Source organism: Mustelus asterias, chromosome 2 (genome assembly GCF_964213995.1).
Source record: "Mustelus asterias chromosome 2, sMusAst1.hap1.1, whole genome shotgun sequence".
Lineage (NCBI taxonomy): Eukaryota > Metazoa > Chordata > Chondrichthyes > Carcharhiniformes > Triakidae > Mustelus > Mustelus asterias.
In genome coordinates this window covers 40,169,859-40,197,665 of record NC_135802.1, presented here as the reverse complement: position 1 = coordinate 40,197,665, position 27,807 = coordinate 40,169,859, and the positions used below count along the sequence as shown (strand labels likewise).

General features: G+C 39.6%; 2 protein-coding genes across 3 annotated transcripts in view; one reads left to right on the top strand and one right to left on the bottom strand.

Moving 5' to 3' along the window:
* Positions 1–16,090, top strand: part of rab18a (RAB18A, member RAS oncogene family) — a 38,104-nt gene extending 22,014 nt beyond the window's left edge. The window contains exons 4-7 of the mRNA XM_078233871.1: positions 9,119–9,191; positions 9,406–9,524; positions 12,220–12,286; positions 12,963–16,090. Coding sequence (XP_078089997.1) covers positions 9,119–9,191; positions 9,406–9,524; positions 12,220–12,286; positions 12,963–13,135 — 432 coding nt within the window. The 3' untranslated portion in view covers positions 13,136–16,090. The remainder of the gene's footprint in view (positions 1–9,118; positions 9,192–9,405; positions 9,525–12,219; positions 12,287–12,962) is intronic.
* mkxa (mohawk homeobox a) overlaps positions 1–27,807 on the bottom strand; it is a 134,186-nt gene that overhangs the window by 12,784 nt on the left and 93,595 nt on the right. The gene's annotated exons all lie outside the window — the stretch shown is intronic.

Below are 27,807 nucleotides of genomic sequence, written 5' to 3'. Positions count from 1 at the left end.
ATGTTTTGCAGGGGCAGCCTGCCATTGACTAGTGGTGGAATTTTCTGGTCCTACCGCTGTTGACAGATTTCCCAATTTTTCGCAGCCTCCATCGACAGTGAACCCATGGTGGGGGATGCCATCATCAGGACTGGGCAATCCTGCCGACTGGTGTCACTGACGAGGTCAACATTTATTTCCCATCTCCTGTTGCAGTCCACGTGGTGTAGGCACACCCAGTGCTGCGAAGGAGGATGTTCCTTGAGGGAGATTTTGATCCAGTAACAGTGAGGGAACAGTGATATGTTTCCAAGTAAGAATGGTGAGTGACTTGAAAGAGGTTTCCAGGTGGTGTTCCCAAGTGTCTGCTGCCCTTGCCCTTCTAGATGGTAGCAGTTGTGGATTTGGAAGGTGCTGCCTAAGGAACCTTGGTGAGTTCCTGCAGTGCATCTTGTGGATGGTACACACTGCTGCCACTGTGCATTGGTGGTGCAGGAAGTTAATGTTTGTGGAAGAGGTGCCAATCAAATGGGCACTTTGTTCTGGATGGTGTTGAGTTGCTTGTGTTGGAGCTGCACTTATGCAGTGTAGAGTATTTCACCACATTCCTGACTTGTGCCTTGTAGATGGTGTACAGGGTTTGGGGAGTTGGAAGATGAGTTAGTTGCTGCAGGATACCTAGCTTCTGACCTGCTCTTGTAGCCACAGTATTTATATGTCTAATCCAGTTCAGTGTCTGGTCAATGGTACCTCCAGGCTGTTAAAAGTGGGAGATTCAGTGATGGTAACGCCATTCAACGTCATGGGGCGATGGTTAAATTTTCTCGTTGGTGATGGTCATTGCCTGGCATTTGTGTGGCACCAATGTTACTTACCAAATGTCAGCGTAAGCCTGGATATTATCTTGCTCATGCTGCATTTGGGCATGCACTGCTTCAGTATCTGAGGATGATATTTCATTCTGGCTTAAGTCTGTTTATTGACTCAGAGTTTAATTGATCTTGTGCTCTATCTTGGTATTTAATTTTGGTAGATATTGATGCACTTCTGATGCTTTTTTTAACCTGTTTTTGACCTTTCACATCTGCTTGGAACATCTCAGCAACCATTGGGAAGGAAGTAATGCAAAACAGAATGTACAAAAAATCTTTTGGAATTGACTACTACTTATGAAAGAACAGAGTTCTCTGCAGTGATTCCTGGTCCTTCTCCTGCTCTAAAAATAATGCTTGCAAAGAAATAAGCAGAGCATGTGGTATTTCTTTTGAAGCTGGTCACTGTTGCAACTTAGCAAAATGTAGCAGCTGACTTGTACACAAGGTCTGCCAAATGGCAGTGTGACAGTGACGAAATAATCAGAATTATTTCAAGTGATAGTAATTAAGGGATAAATATTGAGCAGGACACTGGGAGAACTTCTCTGCCCTCCTTCAAATAGCGCAGTGGAATCTTTTATATCCTTCTGAGAGGGCAGACTGGGCTTCTGTTTAACATCTCATTCAAATAATGCAGCCCACTCAATACTGCGCTCGGATGTCAGACAGTAGCTGATGCAAGTAAGTTCAAACAAAAAGCATGTTTTGTTTTAATGGCGCAAGAGTATAAAATCAAGGAAGTAAATATTAAATTTACATAAGACCTTGTTAGGCCATGATTGTATATGGTATTTGATGCCCAATTGTCAGCAGGATACCACAAAGTGGGTAATTTCCAGTGTAAATTCACTAAGTGCAGAAGGAGAATTGTATCTACAAAGGGAGTTTCTTTAGTTCATACAGCTGATGAGGTTAAGGGATAACTTCTCCTGTGGGGATATTTGCAGACATCTTTAACCTCTCCTTACACCGATTTGAGGTCCCTGTCTGCTTCAAAGAAATTTTGATTTTTGATTTGATTTATTATTGTCACATGTATTAGCAGACAATGAAAAGTATTGTTTCTTGCACGCTATACAGACAGAGCATACCGTTCATAGAGAAGGCAACGAGAGAGTACAGAATGTGGTGTTAGCTAGGGTGTAGAGAAAGATCAACTTAGTGCAAGGTAGGTCCATTCAAAAGTCCGATGGCAGCAGGGAAGAAGCTGTTCTTGAGTCGGTTGGTACTTGACCATCATCCCTGTACCAAAGAAACCCTGGGCAGCGTACCCTAATGACTATCGCCCGGTGGCTCTGACATCCATCATTATCCATCAAAACCCATCTCCAAACTCAGTGGCTTAGGGTTCGGCTCCTTCCTCTGCGACTGGATCCTGGACTTCCTAACTCTGACTTGCAATCAGTAAGGATAGGCAACAACACCACCTCCACGATTAACCTCCACACCAGTGCCCTGCAAGGCTTTGTCCTCAGCCCCTTACTATACTCTTTATACACTTATGACTATGTGGCCAAATTTTGTTCCAACTCTATTATCAAATTTGCCGATGACAGCACCGTAGTGGGTCAGACCTCAATGATGAGACGGAGTACAGGAAAGGGAAAGAGAAACTGATGGGATGGTGCAATGACAATCTCCCTCAATATCTGTAAAACGAAGGAGATAGTCATGGACTTCAGGAAGCGTAACAGAGGACATGCCCCTGTCTACATTCATGAGGATGAAATGGAAATGGGCAAGAGCTTCAAGTTTCTAGCTATCCAGATCACCGACAATCTGTCCTGGTCTCTCCATGCTGACGCTATAGTTAAGAAGGCCACCAATGCCTCTACTTTCTCAGGAGGCTCAGGAAATTTGGCATGTCCTCTACAGCTCTCTCCAATTTTTACAGATGCACCATATAAAACATCCTTTCTGGATGTATCACAGTTTAGTATGGCACCTGCTCTGACCAAGTCTGCAAGAAACTACAAAGGGTTGTGAACATAGCCTAGTCCATCACGCAAACCAACCTCCCATCCATTGACTCCATCTACATTTCCCGCTGCCTTGGAAAAGCAGCCAGTATAATCAAGGATCCCATGCACCCCGGACGTACTCTCTTCCACCTTCTTCTGTCGGAAAAAGGTACAAAATATCTATATATAGCCCTTGGGGCTAACCGGATCAAGGGATATGGGAGGAAGGGGGGGATCAGGATATTGAATTTGATTATCAGCCATGATCGCGATGAATGTTGGAGCAGGCTCGAAAGGTAGAATGGCCTACTCCTAGTTTCTATAAGTCTGAGATCACGCGCCAACTGACTCAAGAACAGCTTCTTCCCTGTTACCATCAGACTTTGGACCTATCTTATATTAAGTTGATCTTTTTCTACACTCTAGCTATGACTGTAACACTACATTTTGCACCCTCTCCTTTCCTTCTCCCCTATGTACAGTAGCTTTGTATAGCGTGCAAGAAGCAATACTTTTCATTGTATACCAATACATGTGACAATAAATCAAATTTTGGAAGTTGCAACATCACACATGGTTCGGATTAGAAGTTGAAATTTTCTGTCACAAAGTTGAATCAGAATGTAGAAATGCTTTTAAAATCGATAGTTCGCTGAAGTTTATTTCATCCACAAACTGAATTCGAACTGAAGCAAGTGCATCTGTTTTTGGCATCAAGGCATTTAACTAAGTATGGTGCCAAGGAGCCCTAGTAAAAGAAGTCAATGAGGATCTAGGGAAAACTCTGAAGTGGTTGTAATCATACCTGGCACACAGGAAGGTGGACGTTGGAGGCCTATCATTTCAGTCCCTAGATCTCACTGCAAGAGTTCTTCAAGGCAGTGTCTGTCCTACGCCTAACCATCTTCAGCTGCTTCGTCAGTGACCTTGCCTCTCATCATAGGGTCAGAAATGAAGTTGTTTGATGAATGCCATTCAACTTAATTTGTAATTCATCAGATAATTGAGCAGTCCATACCCATACATTGTAAGAGGATTGAAAAGTGGAATATAACATTTATGCTGCCAGGTAAAGACCATGTCCAGCAAGAGAGATCTTAAACACCCCTTCATTTGCAATGGCATTACCAATTGTTAAGTCTCTCTCCTTCAACATTCTGGGGAGTCACTATTAACCAGAAATTCAACTGGATCAGCCAAATGCTATAGCTACAAAATTGGGTTAGAAACTAAATAGTGTATATATCTACAGGATACATTGTAGCCAAGGCATCTTCAGTGGCATCTCCTGAACTCAGGACCAGCATCACCTCCAAGAGCAAGAGGTGCATGGTAACACCATCATTCCAAGTTGCACACTGTTTACCTTGAGCACGTATTGTCGTTCTTTAATTGTTGCTGGAAATTCTTACCTACTAGTATTGTGGAAGTATAATGACCACATTGACTGGAGCTTCTCAAAAAGGAAGCTCACTTAACACCACCCCATGGGCATCTGGGGGGCAGTGGGGATGGAATAAATACTGGTCTTGCTGGTGATGCCAACATCCTGAGAACTGTTTTCTAGAGTGGAAATAGTAAATAATATGAGCAGCAAGCACAAGAATAGGTTTAGACAAAGTGGCTCAGGTAGCAAAAACTACTGGCACAGACTTAGTAGGCCCAAATTCCTATTATGCAGTAGCATAACTAAGCACCAAATAAATTGCTTTGATCCTTTAAATGCCTTTTGGGAATGCATGCTTCCTTGAAGCAGGTTGGGCTACAGCCCTAAATGGTATTCACTTTGGAGTACTAAAAATAAAATTTGGGAGGGTGGGTGGTTGGTTACACCATGCCAGCTGGTGGCTCACATATTTATCAATTTATTAAGGTTTGTGATTGTTCCAGTCAATTTGGATTTAAACTATTAGGTTCTGATGGTTTGTCTACCTCGTGTTTGGGTGGTTTAATTTTTAATCAATTTTCATAGAATCTTAGAATCCCTACAGTGCAGAAGGAGGCCATTCAGCCAATCAAATCTGCACTGACTATCTGACAGAGTGTGTCTTACCCAGGTCCCCCTTCCCTGTCCTGTCCCCATCTAACCTACATATCTTGGGCCACTAAGGGGGAATTTAGCATTGCTAATCCACCCAACCGGCATGTCTTTGGACTGTGGAAGGAAACCGGAGCACCCAGAGGAAACCATGCAGACACAGGAAGAATGTGCAAACTGCGCGCACACACGCCAAAGGCTGGAATTGCATTTTCTATGAATGATTCTACTGGCTCTAATACTAAAATTGTAATATGCATTACATCTGCAAAACTGAGGCAAAGTATTTATTTCACATCCATTCTATCGGTCTACACTGTAGCTGGTTTGTTGATATCTTGTCCAACTTGTCTTGACTAGCTCTTTCCCATTGACATGTCTATAGTGTTTTCTACTGCCCGTCTATGTTAAGAGCAGGAAAGGGCTAACTGAATATGGAATATTTTGCATCTTAACAGACCATGTCTAATTGTGCAGTATAATACTTTTGCATCTTAACAGACCATGTCTAATTGTGCAGTATAATACTTTTGCATAGCAACACTTTTTTAATGTGTTTCTACACGAGCAGCATTTAGTTCATTAAAAGATGCCTTGGTGAACTGGAGGTTGTTAAAGAATGTAAGTGTGGGAGTGGAAGATAATCTTCCAATATTGAGTAGCTTATGTTTTTATTTTGGCTTGTCTACTGCAATCACCTCAGATGGAGGTTTGAGAATATGAATCCCAATTAGTTTTAATTCCTAACGGGCAAAGAAAAAATTATGTACTGAGCTATGAATCCTGCTGACATTAGTAATTCGATCCAATGGATACCAACTGTGATTACCATCTATACCTGTTCATTGTGCCAAATGAATGATGCCTAAGCATGGAAACTTTTAGTGCAAATCCAGCAGTGAACTCCCAGTGCAAGGGTGCTTCCTGATTAGGATCCAGCACAGAGCTGGATGATGGTCTGCTGATGTTTCCGTGGAGGTGCACAGTGATAGCAGCAGGGCCTTCAGCTGTATGTGAAACCAAACATGGAAGGTCTCTTCAAGACTTTGAAACTAATCTATAGTACAGAAACATGCTTGACAGGTAAGAGTTTTGCATTACCTGAAATTGGGCTGTTCCTATATATTGAGAAATTTCCCTACCATTTGAATCAATCAAATAAACTTCTTGGTTCAAACAAATCAAGTTTATCTGAGACAACGTTCAGTAGTTCAGGGAGACAATTTAAACAGTTAACTTGTGTCAAAGTCAACACTCGTTAAATCTTTGGATAGCAGGATTCTGTTGACTTTTGAACTGTTGTTAATAATATCATGCGCTTGGATAGATTTGATATGAGAGTCATCAAGGAAACTGAAAATATATTATAAAAGAAATGGTAATCTTTCACAGCCATGAGGTTACCATATTGGGTTCACCCTTTTATGTTTGCACAAATATTCATTCCTCCTCAGAATGTTGCAAACTCTGGATGGAGTTGCCGATTTCAACTCTAAGGTTGAGGACTGTTTAGAATTAAGAGCATATGTATTAGCTTAGCTGTAATGATTTCCCTGCTACTAAGAATGTCATATTGTTTATAAATCTTTTCATGCTCTGGAACCAGTTACGTTACATATGGATCATTATCAGGACTCTTCTGCACTCTAAACTGAAGAAGTTCAGAAAAACCAGTCCCACCCACCCTCTTGGTTTAATTGCTTCTGTGTCCTTCAAGCAAAATTCTTGGACGAGTGTAACTTCACATTTCATTCTAGACGATATAGACAAACTTTTGGATCGTTCACTGTGCAATTAATCTCCTTAGCATTCCATGAGATCATTTAAAAAAAATCTGTCTTCTTACCAATGCAGCTCATTTTATAAGATCATTCTGGCACTACAGTCTGGCATGTTTAGAATTATGCTACTGGCTACTTGGGTGCGTTTAATCTTCAGGAATAGTTTTTAAGAATTCTGTTGGTGGTTATCCAAAAAGTCCAAAGACTTTGGCTACTGCTATATTTAGCCATAGGGGGGCGCTTACAGCCAAATAATGGGATTTGTTTCTCCTCTGGCATTTGGCAAACTGAAATCCTCATGCTGTCATAGACATAGCAAGTGGAATCTACTGGGCTTTACAACACTGCATTTTATCTATGATAAATGGGGTGCTCTTCACAGTTGGTGAGGCACAGGCACACTTCAGTACTTAATCTAATCTTATTTGCCAGAACTTTCCACAATATATCGGTTGTCATTTTTCTCCATTTTAGACCATGCCACTGAATGCAGAATAATTTCCCATTTCAACACAATCTTTAAATAATATTGCTAAATTAATGTATTAACTTTCTGGGTTTTTCAAAGTGCTGTTATCACTACTTTCCTGTTGTTTCTTAAATGCATTTGTTTGGCACAGTGACATTCAAAATTAGCATTCCTTCGTAGAAGATTTTAAAATTTACGAGGGTGAAATAGGCTTGATGGGTATTTTTGTCACGCGATGTGGGCATCACTGGGTCAGCTAGCATTTATTGCCCATTCCTAATTTTTCTTGAGAAGATGGTGGTCAGCCTCCTTATTGATCTGCTGAAGTGGGTATAGGTACACCTAGTAAGAGTTTTAACAACACCAGGTTAAAGTCCAACAGGTTTATTTGGTAGCAAATGCCATTAGCTTTCGGAGCGCTGCTCCTTCGTCAGATGGAGTGGATATCCACTCCATCTGACGAAGGAGCAGAGCTCCGAAAGCTAATGGCATTTACTACCAAATAAACCTGTTGGACTTTAACCTGGTGTTGATAAAACTCTTACTGTGTTTACCCCAGTCCAACACCGGCATCTCCACATTATAGAACATAGAACATAGAAAGCCACAGCACAAACAGGCCCTTCGGCCCACAAGTTGCGCCGATCACATCCCCACCTCTAGGCCTATCTATAGCCCTCAATCCCATTAAATCCCATGTACTCATCCAGAAGTCTCTTAAAAGACCCCAACGAGTTTGCCTCCACCACCACCGACGTCAGCCGATTCCACTCACCCACCACCCTCTGAGTGAAAAACTTACCCCTGACATCCCCCCTGTACCTACCCCCCAGCACCTTAAACCTGTGTCCTCTCGTAGCAACCATTTCAGCCCTTGGAAATAGCCTCTGAGAGTCCACCCTATCCAGACCCCTCAACATCTTGTAAACCTCTATCAGGTCACCTCTCATCCTTCGTCTCTCCAGGGAGAAGAGACCAAGCTCCCTCAACCTATCCTCATAAGGCATGCCCCCCAATCCAGGCAACATCCTTGTAAATCTCCTCTGCACCCTTTCAATGGCTTCAACATCTTTCCTGTAATGAGGTGACCAGAACTGCGCGCAGTACTCCAAGTGGGGTCTAACCAGGGTCCTATAAAGCTGCAGCATTATCTCCCGACTCCTAAACTCAATCCCTCGATTAATGAAGGCTAGTACGCCATACGCCTTCTTGACCGCATCCTCCACCTGCGAGGCCGATTTAAGAGTCCTATGGACCCGGACCCCAAGGTACACCCACAGTGCTGTCACGAAGGGAGATCCAGGATTTTGACCCAGCAACAGTGAAGGAATGGTGATTATAGTTCCAAGTCAGGATGGTGTGTGGCTTGGAGGGGAACTTGCAGGTGGTGCTATTCCCATGCATCTGCTGCCTTTGTCCTCCTCAGTGGTAGAGGTTATGGGTTTGGAAGGTGTTGTCAAAGGAGCCATAGTGAGTTGCTGCAGTGCAGCAGCATGTAGATGGCACACACTGCGTCTGTTGGAAAGAGTGAATGTTGAAGGTGATGACAAGGGAGCAGCTGTTCAAGCATGTCAATGCATTCAAGTAACAATCTCATTATAAAACCTAGTTTGATTTGTTTAAAAAAATAAAAAAAGTGCTAAGGACTGATTTTCTGTCTCTGATAAATGGCCCAGTAATTAAAAATTCTATCTACTGGAAGTGTTTTGTTCAACAAACTATGATCTGCCTACTGTCTCAATTTGGATCTGCGATTTTAAGAATACATGATTTCAAACAAATATATTTATTGATGATTTCTTTTCAAATTTACTGGTGACAACAATCATGTCATATAAATTCAGTTTTGTGGGTGAAATACGAAGATTAGACATTTCCCTGAACAGAAAATAGGATGTTGAACAGCAAACACTAATACTGTAAACTAACTATGAAAGGTGGCAAGGTGACTCACTTTCCTCTCCCCTCTACCACTTCACTGCCTCTCAATAAATGTCATTGTTCTTTGATTTCAGGATACTGCTGGCCAGGAACGGTTCAGGACATTGACACCCAGTTACTATCGAGGGGCACAAGGTGTTATACTAGGTAAAATAATTGTAAAACTTCTAAAGTTTGATTGCATGCAAACAATGCAGTATTGCTTTTCAATTTCTAAGCAATATAATCTTTCTACCCATAAAGTAACTTTAGTCATCAGGCACCATAAACATTGCAGTCCTATTCGTATCTACTTTAATACTGCATTGTTTCCAAGGTTAAGCTACCTGCATTTATACATTTGGAAATGCTTCTTTTTCAGTATATGATGTGACCAGAAGAGAGACCTTTGTAAAATTAGAAAATTGGCTGAATGAGCTGGAGACATATTGCACAAGAAATGATATTGTGAAAATGTTAGTTGGAAACAAAATTGATAAAGTAAGTGATGCAATTTAGATGTCTGAATTATCTTTTGTTTTTAATCTATACCATATAATGTTGAGCTTCCCCAAAATATTACTTGTAAGTTAATGTTTGTTGAAATGCCCTTTTTACTGGTAGAGTTGGGATTTGTTTCTCATTACTGCCTTTTCTCAGCCCTCAATATCTTTAGGCAATTTAGTCGCAACAGCAGTAGAGTATTTATATTTAAATTGGTCTGAAATGGAGTTTCAATTTAATTCTTAGTTATTTCAGCATGTCTATCCAAATCATGCTTTTATCGGTATGCTTGAAGGCTAAGCCAGTAGATGGAGCAATGTACAGTATAAAGTGCACTCAATGTAGAGAAGAAAAAGAAAGGAGAAAGTAAGACATTTTACCACTGCATCTCGGAATTTGCTGTAGGAATGTAACAGGGATTTTCCCTCGCCCAGACTAACATGGTGATTTGGTGATTGATGCAGTTGAGAGCTTTCAATGTTTGTGTTTATACAGCATTTTAAAGCTTTACAGTGATGCAATATTGGGTTTTACATAATAGTTTCTTGTACAACTGGTCAGTTTGTCAGTAAATTAATCTTAGAAGACTAGAATGGCATTATCTTGCTATTACTTTTTGAATTCTACCCAGGTTAAAAATATTTTTAGTGTTGCCTTAATAGTTTTAAAATGAGTACTTCCACAGTGCAAGTATACAGTAATAGTGAAATGGATTAAAATTCAAATTCATTAAAACAGGCAGAGCTTTATTGGCAACCTCATAATAGTAGTAAACGGGCGGCACGGTAGCACAGTGGTTAGCACTGCTGCTTCACAGCTCCAGGGTCCCGGGTTCGATTCCCAGCTCGGGTTACTGTCTGTGTGGAGTTTGCACATTCTCCTCGTGTCTGCGTGGGTTTCCTCCGGGTGCTCCGGTTTCCTCCCACAGTCCAAAGATGTGCGGGTTAGGTTGATCGGCCAGGTTAAAAATTGCCCCTTAGAGTCCTGGGATGTGTAGGTTAGAGGGATTAGCGGGTAAATATGTGGGGGTAGGGCCTGGGTGGGATTGTGGTCGGTGCAGACTTGATGGGCCGAATGGCCTCCTTCTGCACTGTAGGGTTTCTATGATTTCTATGATAGTAAGAAACAGCAACCCCAATTTTCCCAATGACAAGTTTACGACAACTGCATAGTGCTGTGTGTGTGTGTTACAATGTAACCTTCATCACAGAAACCTTTGACATTCAGGGCACAATGTAAAAACTATGAAGCTAACTAGGCTTCAATCCTACCCCAACATAATCATCCAAATGGAAATACTATAAAAGGGGACTAAACATTATACTTTAAAAGGGAAATAAACAGGAACAATCAGCAATTCACTCCTTGTCAATCCTGATAACGGTGGTTACCTACTAGGGCACCAGCCGTAACGACTCTTAGCCTGATTTTACGAGTTTTCTATCTTACCAGACCTTTGTGACACATTCATGTATTTTTATAAGGTTTTTGGTTATGCGCTGAAAGCATTGTTTTCCATTCAGACCTGAATTGCATTGAAGCTCATTTTTTAAATGTCACATAATGGTGTCCGTCTTTGTTGAAAGTTAGTGTAATTGAATCATAAAACAAATCACTTTGATTTAGGTATTTTCTAAAACGATTCTAATTTTTGCTCCAACATCAGATTGATTTAAAACTTGACTGCTAAAATTTCTTCAGTATTTTAAAAAAGTGTGCTACTGTTTGTTCAACGGCTAGGAATCCTGCTGAGAGGAACTCACCTCCTGACTCCCCAAAGCCTATCCACTATCTACAAGGCAGAAGTCAGGAGTGTGATGGGACACTCTCAACTTGGCTGGCTGAGTGCAGCTCCAACACAAAAAGCTTGACCCCATCCAGGGCAAAGCATCTCGCTTTATTGCTACCCCTTCCACAAACATTCAATCCTTCCACCACCACTGAAGAGTGGCAGCCCTGTGTACCCGTCTACAAGATGCACTGTAGGAACTCACCAAGGTTCCTTCGGCAGCACCTTCCAAACCCATGACCGCTACTATCTAGAAGGACAAGAGCAGCAGATGCCTAGGAACACCACCACCTGAAGGTTCCCCTCCAAGTCACTCACCATCCTGACTTGGAAACATATTGGCCTTCCTTCACTGTCGCTGGGCAAAATACTGAAATTCACTATCTAATAGCACTGTCGCTGTACCTACATCTCGGGGACTGCAGTGGTTCAAGAAGACAGCTCACCACCATTTTCTTGGGCAACTAGGGATGGGCCATAAATGCTGGTTCCAGCCTGCAATCTGCAAACCCCATAAAAATGAACTTTAAAAAAAAAAATCAGATGATCCTTTCCTTATACAGTGCATATTTGGAAGGTCTCACTCAGGGCTATGCTGTTGGTATCAGTGTAAAAGACGGTTAGTATTTCTGATTGCTTTTCTCAGATATAGCCCAGATCGGGGGGTAGGGCATACCTGTGACGACATGCATAATTATATTAGACTTCCCTCTCCTTTTAGACTCTCCTTTGGGCTTGGTATCCTTGTGGAGATTTTTTTTTTAATTACAAACTTACAAGCACCTATGTCACTCTGAAAGTTAAATTTCAGTACAACATTATTTAGTTATAACCCCCCATCCCTAAGGCCATATTTCTGAAGCTGATGATTTTGGTTATTAATGCCAAGCTGTTTTATTGAAGGAAAACCGTGAAGTAGATCGGAATGAAGGACTGAAGTTTGCAAGAAAACATTCTATGTTATTTATAGGTAGGTTGATGAAAGTGACTTGTGAATTTATATTTTTAAAAAGAGGTAAAGAAGTAATTTGACCATGGTTGAGATTGCAATAATCTGTCAAAATACGCTTATTGTCTTTATATAATCTTTTTCCATCATAAAAAATAATCAATGCTGCAAATAAACAAAAAATGCAGAAACACTAAATGTGCATCAGTCCAGTTAATATATGATGAAGATTCAGTTGACTTATTCTTTGGGTGTTACTATATATTTCCACCAATATTGTATTGTTTTGTGTATGCTGGAACTCACTGCCCCATAGCGCTGTGGAGTCTGAAAAGTTGAATGATTTCAAGAAGGAGACAGATATATTTCTAATTTTTAAAAAAAGGGATAAGGAGATATGTGGAATAGGTGGGGAAGTGGATTTGAGACCAGGGAGAGATCAGCCATGAACTGTTTGAATGGCAGAGCAGGCTTGAAGGGCTGAATTTGCCTATTTCTGCTCCTAATTCCTATGTTCCTATGCTGTATTTATTTTGGTCAAGACACATAACAGTTGTTGAATATGATTAGTTATTTTCACTTGCTATTTATCATTAGTGTGCATCTATACTGGTAGTTCTCTTCACATTTAAAAATAAGTTTGTTACTGAACACTTCAAATGTGCTCTAAATCTTAATTAAAACATTTATTTCGCAGAATCAAGCGCCAAAACGCGTGATGGTGTGCAGTGTGCATTTGAAGAACTCGTTGAAAAAATCATTCAGACACCTGGCTTATGGGAAAGTGAGAGTCAGAATAGTAGACTTAGGTTATCTGACTCATCTGATGCCAACAGTGGAGGCTCTTGTGGATATTGCTCCGTTCCGTAAACTGTAAGACTTTGGAGTCATTTCTTGCCAATTTTAAACAATTGGTGAACTATTTGTATAAATTCTAAGAGTTGACATTGCAGTTTGCACAATTTGTTCATATCATGTAAAACAATTCCCAATAACTCTCCCAAGGGCAGATTAGTTGTAAACATGCGGAACCTTGCAATCCAGGGTCAATGTTCATAAAACATTTTGCTTGTAATGTCAAATCTCCTTGTAATTTGAAGCAGTTACATATCAAAACTCTCTGCAACAGGTTTCATCAGCGAGGGTCAGGGTTCATGTGTGCATGTTCATATGGTCTAGATTCATTTAGGAACAATCTGCCCATTGTGGACTTGAAATATTTTCTTCCTTTGCTTTGTTCATATTTTTTCACACTTTAATGCCGAACCTCTTATTACTTTTTTTCCCCAACCCCCAGCCTCAAAAATGTTTCAAATGGTTTGCAAATTTTGGAGTTTATGTGGTATGTGTTGGGAACACTTTGGTGTTAAAATGCTTCAATATAACTGAATTTTCACTACTGTTAGTCTAGCTGAATAAACATCTTATAAATGCAAGAGAACAGTAAGCTTGTATCAGATGTTAAAATAACATGCTTTCATTCATAAACTAGTGTCTAAAAATGTTCAAGTAAAATTTTGCTGAGTTTTTTAACAGCAACTGAATTTTTAAAGTTGTCACTTCCCTGTTGTGCTAAGCAGATGTATCCCAATACACAGACACAAATTGTAACTCTTAAGATGGAACTACATGATTTTTACAGCCTCCGCTATATTGATGAAGATCAGAACTATTATAAGGCCCCTTCTGCGTTAACCAAAGGGTGGAAAATTTGGAAAGATTACTTGGAAACGTTTACGAATCTAACTTTTTCAGTTAACTAAATGCTGAACTGTACTTGTATTTTTAACCCTAAACCTCAATGTATGTGACTATCAGTTCAGTTTTATACATTTAAGACCACATTATTATAAAGGTATATTATTGAAGACACTTTGTAAGTATTGTACAGAAAAATTATAGTTTTCTTTCTTTGAAATGGTGATTCCAAAATCATTAAGCAGTAAGAAATGCAGATTGAAGGGTGGTCAGTAATTGTAGAGTGTTTGTTAGCTGTTAAAAGGTGAATGGGAAAAAAAACCTGAAGTATACATTGAAGTCTGTGTCACTACAACTCGAGTGTTTGTTTATTGCACTATACATTTGCTGAAATGAAAAAATTAAATTTGAAATGGATTATCATAAAATATAAATAATCCCTGTGTTGTCTGGTTTCACTATATGATATAAACTGTTTGTAGGTTCTTCGAATAATCCAAACATTTATTGCTAAGGAAAGACTGAAATCTTTGAATTAAGCAGGTTGAAAAACCACATCTGGAAAGAAGTTTTAGATATTTCAGGTACTAAGTAGCACTACTAGCAGTTATCATCTTTAAGCCACCATTATTGAGATTTTATGATTTTTATGGTTTTTCATCAAGCTAGATTTCAAAACACAACTATAGAGAAGATAATGTTGAAATTGTGCCTTTTTAAGTTGCATTTTTAAAAAATACACCATGTTAGATGCTTCAATATTACTTTGAGCACTGGTGTCAATGATATTTCTTGATTTTTCAATAGGTTTACTGTGACCTGTTTTGTCGAATGCAATCAAGTATGAAATAAAATTGGGTTAATTTAATTGCAAAACAATAAACATGGCATGCTGCAGTAAATGTGCATATTTGAGTTTCTTGACTTTTCGGTTGCAAAGGGGCAAAGCAACAGTTTTACTACACGAATGGAACAGATTTGGACCTTAATGTAATTTTTGTACGAGTATTCACAAATTTCGATGTTGCTTCAACTTGACAATTTTGTAGGTAATCAGTTACTTGTAAAAGATGTTTGATTTTAATGAATTAATATACCTAGCATGTCAAACAAAAGATAATTGTTTATTACAGCATGCAGCATACATGATCATAGTGTATACTTAATCCTGTGTTTCATTGAGTTTTTTAAATAACTACTAAATGGTTTCAAGCCATGAACCGTTTTGCAATTAATTTGTTTTTATTAGATTGAATACTTTAACATCGACTCTAATTGTGTTGTAACCTGTTAATTTGTTTCAAGTTACAGCATAAATATGATTTCCGTATATACAGAATCAAATGTAGCAGCTGAATGTTCTACTGAATGTTTCTTATTCTGATATGCATTTACTGTACTTATTTTTTTGAGAGGTCTGTCACATTCTTTAAAATAAAAAGTGCCAAACCTCTGTTTAATGATCAGGCTCACATAGCTCAAGCAACCTTAAGTGATGAGCTATAAGGACCTGGAAGGTCCCAAATTCAACCGTTAATGTTAAGAGCTGACCAGGGTGACAATACGGGTGCCATAATCTCAGCACCCCGTTTTCAAGGAAAGGAAAATCACTTCCTTGATCCAAATCTGGCAGCTTCAACTAGATGTGTGTTGATTCAATGCACAGTGAGACTTGACTGATGCTCCTGTGTTTGAACATCTGTCTGACATTTCACTGTTTAGATACCCATATGAATGAACAGTAGTTCACCTGATTGAGATACTGGGGCTAACCAATATGGTACCTTCCTCAACTTAAAAGGGAAAGGAGGAGACAGGCAGAAGCTGCTGAATAGGAGAGGCAATGATGCAATATTCTGCAACAATGTAGGACACCTACCAATTAGTTAAGAGGAAGAAGTTGAATTATTTGTCTAATGAATTTATTTGTTCGTGTCCTGATACTAATGTAAAGATTGGGGCTTGAGAAGGAGAAATGTCTAACTGTGTAAATAAATCTATTTGGTATTGTGTTGCTTAAGAGTCTGATGATTTGGGATTATCTTTAACTATTTTACAACTATAGCACAAGGTATTGCATTGGAATATATATACTGTATATAAATAAAAATTCCATGTTTGATTCAACTTTCAAGAAATTAATTTGTAAATATTGTTTCTCTGAGCATAATGGAATAACCAACAATTGCATCAAACTGTCTTTTCAAGGATTGTGTTGATTTATTTTAAAACACAGGCATTACTCTGAAATTATGCTGGTTGAAATATTATGTATCTCTTCACAGTAGAAGACACAAAAAAACCCAACAATATTGGAAGAGCAGAGGGGGAACTAAATCACTAGAGGAAAAAAAAGTACTAAGAAAACTAATAGGACTAAAGGTTAGAGGTTGTAGAACATTTGTAATACAATCAGGCAAAGTCAAACATGGTTGTGTGAAAGGGAAATAGCATTTGACTAATTTGCGGATGTAACAAGCTGGATGCATCAAGAGAAAACAGTAGATATTGTGGACAGATTTCCAGAAGGCATTCTGAGTTACCACACAAATGTTTACTGCACAAAATAAGAACTTGTGGTATTGGGAGTGATCTACTAAAATGGACAGATGATTGGCTAACTAACTGGAAACAGTTGAGATAAAATTGCCATTTTCAGGTTAGCAAACTAAATAATGGAGTGTTGCAGGGATCGGTACTAAAACTTCAAATATTTGCATTCTATATTTGACTTTAGTGAAGGGACCAACTGTGATGTAGTCAGATTTACAGATGGTAAAACGATAGGTGGGAAAGCAAGTTGAGAGAAGAATAAAAGTCTACAATGGGATTTAGATAGGTTAAGTGGAGGGAAAATGGCATTTGGCGTATAATGCGGCAAAATATGAGGTTTGCTTTGGCAGGAAGAATAGAAAAACAGAATATTTAAGTGGAGAATGTTGGTACAAAAATGAATTGGGCGAATGGGAATGTTGGCCTTTATTTCAAGGGGGTTGGAGTATAAAAGTGGAAATGTCTGACTAACTATGGGACATTGATGAGACTGTATAATTTTGGTCACCTTTTAAAGGAGGATATACTTGCATTGGGAGTGGTTCAGAGAAGGTTCACAAAGGTTGAGCAGGTTGGAGGTATACTCGAGTTAGAAGAATGAGAGGCGATCTTACTGAAACATAAAGGGACCAATTCTTCCATCCGCTGCGCTAATTCTTTGTAATTTAAATCTGATTAGCAGGCCCAGGACTGAATTCTCCGGGCCCGCTAGCATTTCCCACATCAGGAATATTTCACTCCAGCAGGGTTCAGACTAGCTCTCCACAGGGCCCCGGTGGCGATGCTAAATTGCCACTTAGTGTCCAACAATGTGTAGGTTAGGTGGATTAGCCATGGTAAATGCACAGGGTTATGGGGATAGGATGCAGGGCTGGGCAAGATGCTCTTGGAGAGTGGGTGCAGGCTTAATGGTCTCCTTTTGTACTGATTCTATGGTTCTTGGAAGAAGGATTTAAAGAAATGGTTCGTAGTTCTGAAAAGAAGCCAGAAGTATATTTGTATTCCAGGCAGATTAGAGATGGTGCACTATATGGTCCAATCAGATTTGGTAATGAATTACTAAATAGGTTGTAAGGTATACACATTCAAATCCGTTCCACTTGGCTTTGAGAATGAAAGATGGTGGTTGTACCAAGGACAAATTGTGGGAGAGAGCAAATGGTATTCACCATTTACAGGATATCGGTGCCATTGGCTATGCCAGCATTTATTGTCCATCCCTAGTTGCCCTTCAGAAGATGGTGGTGAGCTGCTGCCTTGAACTGCTTACTGTCAGGTCTAGGTACATCCACAGTGCTGTTTGGGAGAGTTCCATGATTGTGACCCAGTGATAGTGAAGGAACAGCTATTATATTTCCAAGGCAGGATGGTGTGTGACTTGGAGTGAAACCTCCCAGGTCGTGGTGTTCCTGGGTATCTGGTGCCTTTGTCACCCCTCCCATCTAGACGAACAGTCAAGCGGGCTGCTTTATGGTGTCAAACTTGAGTGTCCAAGCAAGTGGAGAGTATTCCATCATACCCCTGGCATATGCATTGTAGATGGTGGACTGCAGTGATGAGCAACCTGGACTAGTGAGTGGGTCGAATGAGTATCCCTTCTTTCATCTCTGTGAGCCACCAGATTGAAATCACGCATGTTCACTAACTACGACCCTTCAATAAGATTGAATACATTTACTACATGCCAAATATTTCATAAGTTAGAAAAAATGCTTAATCATTCATCTTTCAATGACTTCAGTCATACCGGTAGGGAAACAACTGCACGGATGGAAACCAGCAGAATGTGGCAACTCTGCACATGGGCAACTCGACAAAACATCTCATGGACTGCACTCAGAACTCGGCCGTATGGTTGCCCACCATTGGCTTTAGGGAATCAGGAAGTGAGTTACCATAGGATACCTAGCTCTGACCTGCTCTTCTTTCCACAGTATTAATATGGCTAGTCCAGTTCAGATTCTAGTCAATGTTAACCACCAGATATCAAAGTCAACAGATGTAGTAATCTTGTAGTGAATAAAGGGCTTAAAGCTGCAGTTGGAAGTTTAGAAAATGTTAAGTGGCTTGGAGGAGAGTTTTATTTTTTAAAGTAGTGGATGGTGGTGGGGTAAGAAGTTGGATCTGAGTATTGAGGGATACAAGGTAATGATAGCCTAAGAAGTATCTGCCAGTTTGAGATGGCAAAGGCTGATGTAGTGGCTACAGGTAAGAGTTTCTGTAAAGCATTTTCACCATTAGTGTACATGAAAAAATGATTCTGCATCACTAAATTTTGACAGTATTATTTCAATGAATAAAACTTTGTATTAGCACAGTGGAAAAACTCTCTCAAACTTTGCATTGAATGGATGAAATCATAAATATTCCAAAAAGTCAGATACTTGTGTGTACAATATTCTTATATTTTGTAACCACATCCTGACGTGGAATGGAATGAGCAGGAAGACAGAAGAAAAGTTGCACACCAATTCCAAAACAATGGAAACCGTTTTGCCTGTAAAAATTCAAGGCCTCTGGCAAGTAAAAGGATTTAAGATTTTCCTTTGAAATGTCACACATCAATTCACAAATTCTTTTACTCTTGAGCTTGAAGTGAGCAGAAGCTATATTAAATATTTCATGCGTAACTTGTATAACCAGATAGTATAAAGAACAAAGCCTCCCCCAATCAGCAGTGGTGAAATACTGTATGTAACATTTTGCTAGATTTGCCAGCCAGATTTTTTTTAAATGTTTCATTTTCCTTTAATAGTAATTTATATCATGGTAAGGATTGTCACGATACAGAAATTTTACTGATTGTTATTACAGGCACTGAGTAATTATATTTATTTTGTATTGCAGTTTCCAGGACACTTTTTTAAAAAGTATACTGTTACCCATTCCTTAGCAACATTTTCAAAAAGACCAAATACTGGGCACTGTTGGCATAGTGAAGAATATCAAAGAAACTATTTGTTAAATTGCCACATGTTGCTCTGGCTAGGTATCATATATATTTCAATTTCAGCTGAAATTATTCGTTTCAACTAAACCAAACAAAACTGCTTCATATTGAGGCTAATATGGTAAGCTGAGGGCTGCTGTTTCTATCAAACAGTCCATTGTGGTAAGCCCCATAAAGCATGACCAGTTTTAGATTGACTACTCCCTAACTTGCACCCTTTGATCCCTTCCTTACAAGATCTCAGTAGATACAAGTGAACTGAAACAGATCTATTATAGATGCTTTCACCATTGTTCCTGCGTTGTTGAGAGCAAACAATTGGATAATTTTCCAAAATTTGGAAGGAGTTTATATGATGCATGTGTAATCTATGGACCAAAATGTATCAGAAAAGCAAAGTACTGCGGATGCTGGAATCTGAAATAAAAACAGAAAATGCTGGAAAATCTCAACAGGTCTGATAGCATCCCAAACACCCCTTTCTGCTGAAGCAGCACTTCACATGCACCTCCTTCAATCTAGTCCGTGATTCCTCTGATGCCCTACACCATATCAACAACTTCCAGTTCCTTGGCCCAAACTACCACCGCCTCACCATGGATGTCCAATCCCTCTACACCTTCATTCCCCACCAGGATGGCCTCAAAACTCTTTGCTTCTTACTCGTAACAGAGTTCTGAACAATTATCATCCACCACCACTTTCCATCTGGCTGAACTGGTTCTCAACAATTTCTCCTTTAACTCATCCCATTTCTTCCAAATAAAAGGTGTGGCAATGGGCACTTGCATGGGTCCCAGTTATGCCTGTCTCTTTATGGGTTATGTGGAGCATTCCCTGTTCCAGTCCTACTGCTCCCCTTCCCACAACTCCTTTATTGGTACATTAACTGTTTCAGTGCTGCTTCATGCTCTTGTCTGGACCTTGAAAAATTTATAAATTTTTCTTCCAATTTCCATCCCTCTATAATCCTCACGTGGTCTATCTCTGACACTTCCCTTCCTTGACCTCTCTGTCTCCATTTCTGGTGATAAACTTAGTATCCATTACAAACCCAGCGACTCCCACAACTACCTTGACCACAGCTCTTCACACCCCACATCCTGTAAGGACTCCAATCCCATTCTCAGTTCCTTCGCCTCTGCCTCTGTTCTGATGATGCCACTTTCCAAAATAGTGTGCCAATATGTCGTCTTCCTCAATCGTGGTTTTCCACCTAATGTGGTTGACAGACTATCCAGCCCCTTCATTGAAGATAATGAAGGGGCTGGATAGGGTAGAGGTGGAGAGATTCTTTCCACTTAGAAGGGAAACCAGAACTAGAGGGCCCAGCCTCAAAATAAGGGGGGGCCGGTTCAGAACAGAGTTGAGGGGGAACTTCTTCTCTCAGAGGGTAGTGAATCTCTGGAATTCTCTGCCCATTGAAGTGGTGGAGGCTTCCTCGTTGAATATGTTTAAATCACGGGTAGATAGTTTTCTGATCGATAAGGGAATTAGGGGATATGGGGAGCAGGCGGGTAAGTGGAACTGATTCGCTTCAGAACAGCCATGATCTTGTTGAATGGCGGGGCAGGCTCGAAGGGCCAGATGGCCTACTCCTGTTCCTATTTCTTATGTTCTTATGAAAGGACTCTCAAATGTGTCCAACCCATCCCCGAGGCCACTGCTCTTACCCCTTTCCCTCCCTCCCACAACCAGGATAGGGTCCACTTGTCCTCACTTTTCACTCACCAGTCTCTGCATTCAAAGGATCATTTTTGCCAACACCATGAAGCCACTACTCAACACATGTTCCCCTCACTCCCTCTGTTAGCATTCCACAGGGACCCTCCTCCCCGAGACACCCTGGTCTACTCCATCACATCCAACACCTCACCCTCTGCCCACGGCACCTTCCCATGCAATCGCCGAAGGTGCAACACTTCTTTACCTGCTCCCTGCTCACCATCCCAGGTGAAGCAGTGCTTCACATACACCTTCAATCTGGTCTATTGCATTCGCTGCTTCCAATGCAGTCTACAGCGGAGAGACCAAACGTAGACTGGGTGACCGCTTTTCTGAACACCTTTGGTCCGTCCACAAGCAGGACCCAAACCTTCCTGTTGCTTGCCACTTCAACACACCACCCTGCTCTCCTTTCCACATGTCCATCTTTGGCCTTTTGCAATGTTCTAGTGGGCTCTATTCTCTCTTCACAGATGATGTCAGGCCTGCTGAGATTTTTCAGTACTTTCTGTTTTTGTTGTGACTAAAATGTAATACCTGATAGAGAAATTCACTATTTTAGAAACTGTAATCGCTCATACATTCATACAGCTGTCACATATAGTTCCGATCAAAATTCTGCCAAATCTGTATGAGAAACAAACAATATTGTTCATTTGGAAAGAATCTAAGTGATCAAGGAATATAGTAAAACACCAAATATTTAATAGATTTGGCTGTCCAGGATTTTTTATACTGTGGCCACCAGACTGCTGCCTCACAGCGCCAGGGACCCGGGTTCGATTCCCGGCTTCGGTCACTGTCTGCACGTTCTCCCCGTGTCTGCGTGGGTGTCTTCCGGGTGGTCTGGTTTCCTCCCACTGGTTAGGTGCGTTGGCTGTACTAAATTCTCCCTCAGTGTACCTGAACAGGCACTGGAGTGTGGTGACTAGGGGATTTTCACAGTAACTTCATTGCTGTGTTAATGTGAGCCTTCTTGTGACACTTTAATAAAAATAAACACTTTCATTACTTTTACATTCTTTAATATTGCATCAGAAATTCTTTCCAAAACTTCTCATTCTATATCTATATATTATATATATATATATATATACATAGTTTGAAGCTATCTTATTAAAAAAATCCTCACACTGAATATTCTACAATGTTATTGTGGAACATTTTCTAAAGCCAGAAGATTTTGAATACAATGGCAATTTAAATAACCTTTTAGTAAGAGTGTTTTCTGCTTTTACTAACTAGGGTGATTAAGGATAAAAAATAACAATACATATTGCTTGAGTTTTCGAAAAGATGAATCTGTTCCATATAGTTTGCCTACTATTACCAAAAGAAACCAATCTGGATTCACTTGTCGAAATCCTCAATTGATTTAACAGTCACTGTTTATGAACAAGGATGTTCATTACTTGGAGAATAGGAGGCTGCAACAAATTAAACAAAACGGCAAACTGCTAGTTAATTAATTCATTGGTGTGCCAATTAAAAATTGACTTAAAGAACAACGGTGTTAGAACAAAAACATATTTTTGCAATATCACGATCCAAATTTTATTAAGGGAGAAAATGAAACTGCAACTTACCTTGTAATGATTTGCTTAAACTGCCAGCCGACATCTAAAATTTGCTCAGGATTTGCTTCTTAAATAATTAGCAAATCCAGGTTTTATGAGAATGCAATAATCAGCTGAGCGACGGGTTTAGATTTTAAACATATGAGCTGTAAACTGTTGAAAAGAGCTCTTTGGCAGAACTTGGGTCAGATGATTGAAGTGATTGCAGTGCATGTTGATGGAGTTAAATTTTTTTAAATCTACCCTAAGGGTTGTGCTCTTGGGAACCCCTCTCCCACCAACAAGCATTTGTTATGATTGCAGAAAAATCTATACCTCTTGGTTTCCACCTGTTTTTAAAGCCTGTCTCCACTGTTGCTGCCATTAAATAGAAGCAGAAAACAGCTCCCGTGTTTCCAGTAATTCTAGTAGCAGTACAATGTTTTTGTACATAATTGAGAATATTTTTCAGTTCCTCGACTATTTATTATATTTTCCCCTTTCCAGGCTGTTGGCCACCACACAACCTCCTTCAGCAAGGAAAGCAATACGTTTGGTCTATGAATATCTCCAAGTCTGCCTTCAATGGTGCTGTTAATCTGCCCTTTGATGTTGAAACAAGGTTATAGGATCATGGCATTATATGGGCAAGACATGAAGATAAAAGTAAATATATGCACTGTAAGTAATAAAAGACTGACAATTAAAAATAAGAGTCACTATTTGAACCAGAAATGATCTGCATGAATGGATTTTAAAAAGGCATACATTTCTGGTACAATTGCCTTCACATACATTATAAGCACTTCCCATTTAACCTCAAACTCTAACTTAAATACCATACTTGTTTTCTTGCTCATTCCCATTCAAGCACATTGCCGGTACTACTTCTACTTCTTGGAGATACTTGATTGAATTTTCAGCTGTGGCTCTGTTCTTTCTTGTTCCACATTTAGTTCGGAATCAGAAGTATTCTTGTAGGAAGAACAATTGACTCTATGTTGTCTTCCTTCTGGCTATTAAAGTGTTTAGCATTACCTGAGCCTTTGTTTGAGCAATGGGTGACAGCTGCAAGATCATCTGTCAAGTTGAGCATCAGTGAACCCGATTCAATCAGGTCGAGCCAAACAATGGCAAATTTTCTAACACTCACTGGAGTAAAATGGAATGCTTTGAGTACTCTACCAAGTGGGCCAACTGAGAAGGAACAAAACGCACCAAATCTATTTGGATTTAAATGATCACTTAGGGATTCAAATCATGGTCTTCCAGTCAGGCTGGAAGCAACTTAATGCGTGTTGAACTACCATGAACGTTTGAATCATTCCTCATGTAAATTCCAGGTTGAAAGAGCAAACCTTGTTAGATTAATGACCATAGCAATTTAATTGAAACTCCCGATGCTGATGCGATAATTGAAGTGTATCTTAAATAATTAATAATTGAATTGCAGCATATGAAATTGTGTTTTAATGAGGTTTTACTTTTCAGGATAATTTTTTGAGAATGAAAAGTGCTATTAATGATATATTTTTAAACCTTTAAGTTATGGAAATAAAACATGCTCCAGATTGCATACCAGAAACTTTCACTAGAGAACCATTGAAATGTGCTGCAACGAGCCAAAAAAAGCATAGTATTCCACTGGAATCTGTTTCACACCCTGCTGTTTTCTATGGAAAAATTGGTGGCAAAATCACATTATGTTATCCAGAGTGAGATTACTGTTTACTCTTGTCGCTGAGTGTTTAAGCTCTAACTTATATTCTGTGTGCAGTAAAATGTGAACAAGATGCTTCCTGAATAGTTTGGTCCTGCCTCAGTGCATAAAGTTCACCATGTAGTAGTTAGTTTTCTACTTGACTCTTTAGCCCTTGTCAGTGCAGTTCCTAGCCCATATTTACATTATGTACAGAGTGGCTTTTAATCCATAAGCTAAATTGGTTTATATTTTTCATTGTACAGAAGACCTGAGACTACATATTATGAAAATGTTGAGTGCTATGTTAACATGCATCTAAAGATTACTAGGAATCAAATTCTTCAGTAAGCGTTATGGGCTAATTAGAACATTTTTATCCTCACACAATGGTCTTAGTTTTACATTGATGCAAATTGCAGTGTTATTTTGGTGTGAAGTCATAGAAAGTTAATTTAAGTGAAATCACCTGAAGGAGTAAAACTCACTATGGAGTACTTCCCATCAGCTAGCTACACAAACATTTTTAAAACAAATTTTAATACTTTAGCATTGGAGATCCAACTGCCATGTTGTCTATTTATTCACAAAGTGTACCAAGTTAGCTGCTGTTAAGTAGACCTTCGTACATGTGCTTTATTGTACCCACTCATAGCATAATGTAGCACTGGCTGTGTATCTGAGATATTCTTGATGACTCTAAACATGTCCTTATATCAAACAGATACTCAAAGAAAGACTGTGCCCTTATATAAGTTGAAGTGTTGTGTACTTTACACAATTATGCAATATAATCATTGGAATGCGCCCATGATTTTTATTTGAACTTTCACTGAATGTCAAAGTTGTACATTTGTGTTCTAAATGTTTATGTATAAAAATAAGTTGTGCTGTCTAACAGAAGTGCCCTGTATGTTTGGATGAGGTCAACAGCTCTCTCAAATATTTTGTTCATAAATCTCACACATAGTAATGGACTGAGGCTGACAATTACGTATGTTGTGTCCTGGCTTGCGGGTACTGAGCACACATTTACTCTAACATAAAGTAAGATTTATTACCCTAGTTTATAAACTTGGCACAGTGTCTAATAAACTATAATCCATGAGGATCTTGATCTTGACATGAGGTATTCACAGATTTTTGCTGAGACATTTGTTCCATCTGTTTAAAGAAAATATATGCTTGTTTTTTTAAAAAGGGTTTTCTCATATTTTGCAGTTGTAGAAACCAGAGATTGCAGCTAATGTTTGTTTATATATCAGAACTTAAAGTTAAACTATTATCAGTGTGGAAAAGAAAACTGCAGGAGATTTTGCAGTGTAGCTAAATCTTGTGACAAGCAACAAGTCTGGATGGGGAACGAGACTTTATTTATAAACAGGCTTTCATATTTGTACGTTGGATACCTGTGAGTAATTAAGAAAGACACAACAATTAGGACCTTTTACAAGTTTCCCTACATTAAGTTTTCATATAAATAGGTTTGACTATGTTTCATATTATGAGTGGAGTTGCAGTTTTCTTGAACACATTCCAGTAAGGCTGGAATACAAGCTTGAATTCATTAAATGTCCTGACTTATAATGTCTGTTAGTAAATAAGATGGCTTATTAGGTCTCAGGTCAATCTTTGATGTCTTGATCAAAGACAACGTTTTGTTCTGCTAAATCCAAGTATGAAGAATGAACCCCCATTCCAAATAGTCTGCACCTTAACTCTGACTTCCTGTCTTGCCTGAAGAGGATGAAGTGGGGTTCGGGTAAGAGTTCTTGACTCGTTCTTTCAACTCTGTTCCATTGCCACTTTACTGATAACCAAAGCAATTATTTATTTCCCTATTTTCATAGATTTGAGTGGATTATATTTGCTGCCAGTAAAACTAGTTTGAAGCTTTAAGTTGGTGGAAAACTTGGACACTATAATTCAACTCTGCATCTGAACATAACTCTTACTTTTAAATGGCCATCACTCCACACGATTGTCCAAGATTCCATGTGTCCTGTAAATGTACAACATGTTTGTCATTTCACTCAGAGAGATCATCTAGCCTGTTCTTTAAAATCAAGAGTGAAGGAACATCCTGTCATGTCTGCCAGTCATTCCCACTGCCCTATTCAGGACTCTCTTCTAAAGCCAGACATATGAACAAACATTCATGTGAAATAAGGCCACTTGGCCCCTGAGCCAGCTCCACCATTGCAACCTCAACTTAGTATTCTCACCTACCCCTCAGAACCTTTCACCCCTTGCTTTTCAAGAATCTATCTAGATCTGCCTTAAAAATATTCAAAGACTCTCATCCTCAAAAGGCGGTGGAAGCAGAGTTCCAAAGGCTCTTAAACGGCTTGAGAGAAATAAATTCTCATCATCATCTCAGACCCTTGCTTGGACTCTTCTGTCGACGTGTAATGTGAAAGGACAGTTTTGTAACTAACTACCAGCCAGTTCTCTTTTTCCCTCTCCAGCTGAATAGATTTGAAATTTGACTTTGGCTGCAGAAAAGGTAGCAAGAAGCAAAATTCTAAAAGACCCATGGAAATGGGGGTGGGGGGAAAGGTTGATTTAGAAAACAGTTTGGTAAAAAGAGTTGGGGCAGAATTCTCCTATCCTGGGGAGAATGGTGGGGGCAGAAATGTGGGGTGGTTCCCACCATGGAAGCTGCTGGGTAAACACACCAAATCCTCCAGCCCCAATTTCATTAATTATGTAACTGGGTGTTTCGCACCGTATTCCATGGCAGGGCAGGCCTGGATGATGCATGAACCACCATCGTGTCCATATTGAAGATGTGCCCAACATCACTGACCCACCACCAAAGAAAGAAGGTGGACCTTCTGAAAATGAAGACTGGATGCAGTCATAGAGGTTTACAGCATGGAAACAGGCCCTTCGGCCCACTTGTCCATGCCGCCCTTTTTTTTAAACCCTTAAGCTAGCCCCAATTGCCTGCATTTGGCCCATATCCCTCTATACCCATCTTATCCATGTAACTGTCCAAACGCTTTTTAAAAGACATTTGTACCGCTTCTACTACTACTCTGGCAGCTTGTTTCAGACACTCACCACACTCTGTGTGAAAAGATTGCCCCTCTGGGCACTTTTGTATCTCTCCCCATTTACCTTAAACCTATGCCCTCTAGTTTTATACTCCCCTACCTTTGGTGAAAGATATTGACTTTCTAGCTGATCTATGCCCCTCATTATTTATAGACCTCTATAAGATCACCCCTCAACCTCCTACGCTCCAGAGAAAAAAGTCCCAGTCTATCAAGCCTCCCCTTATAACTCAAACCATCAAGTCCCGGTAGCATCCTGGTAAATCTCTTTTGCACTCTTTCTAGTTTAATAATATCCTTTC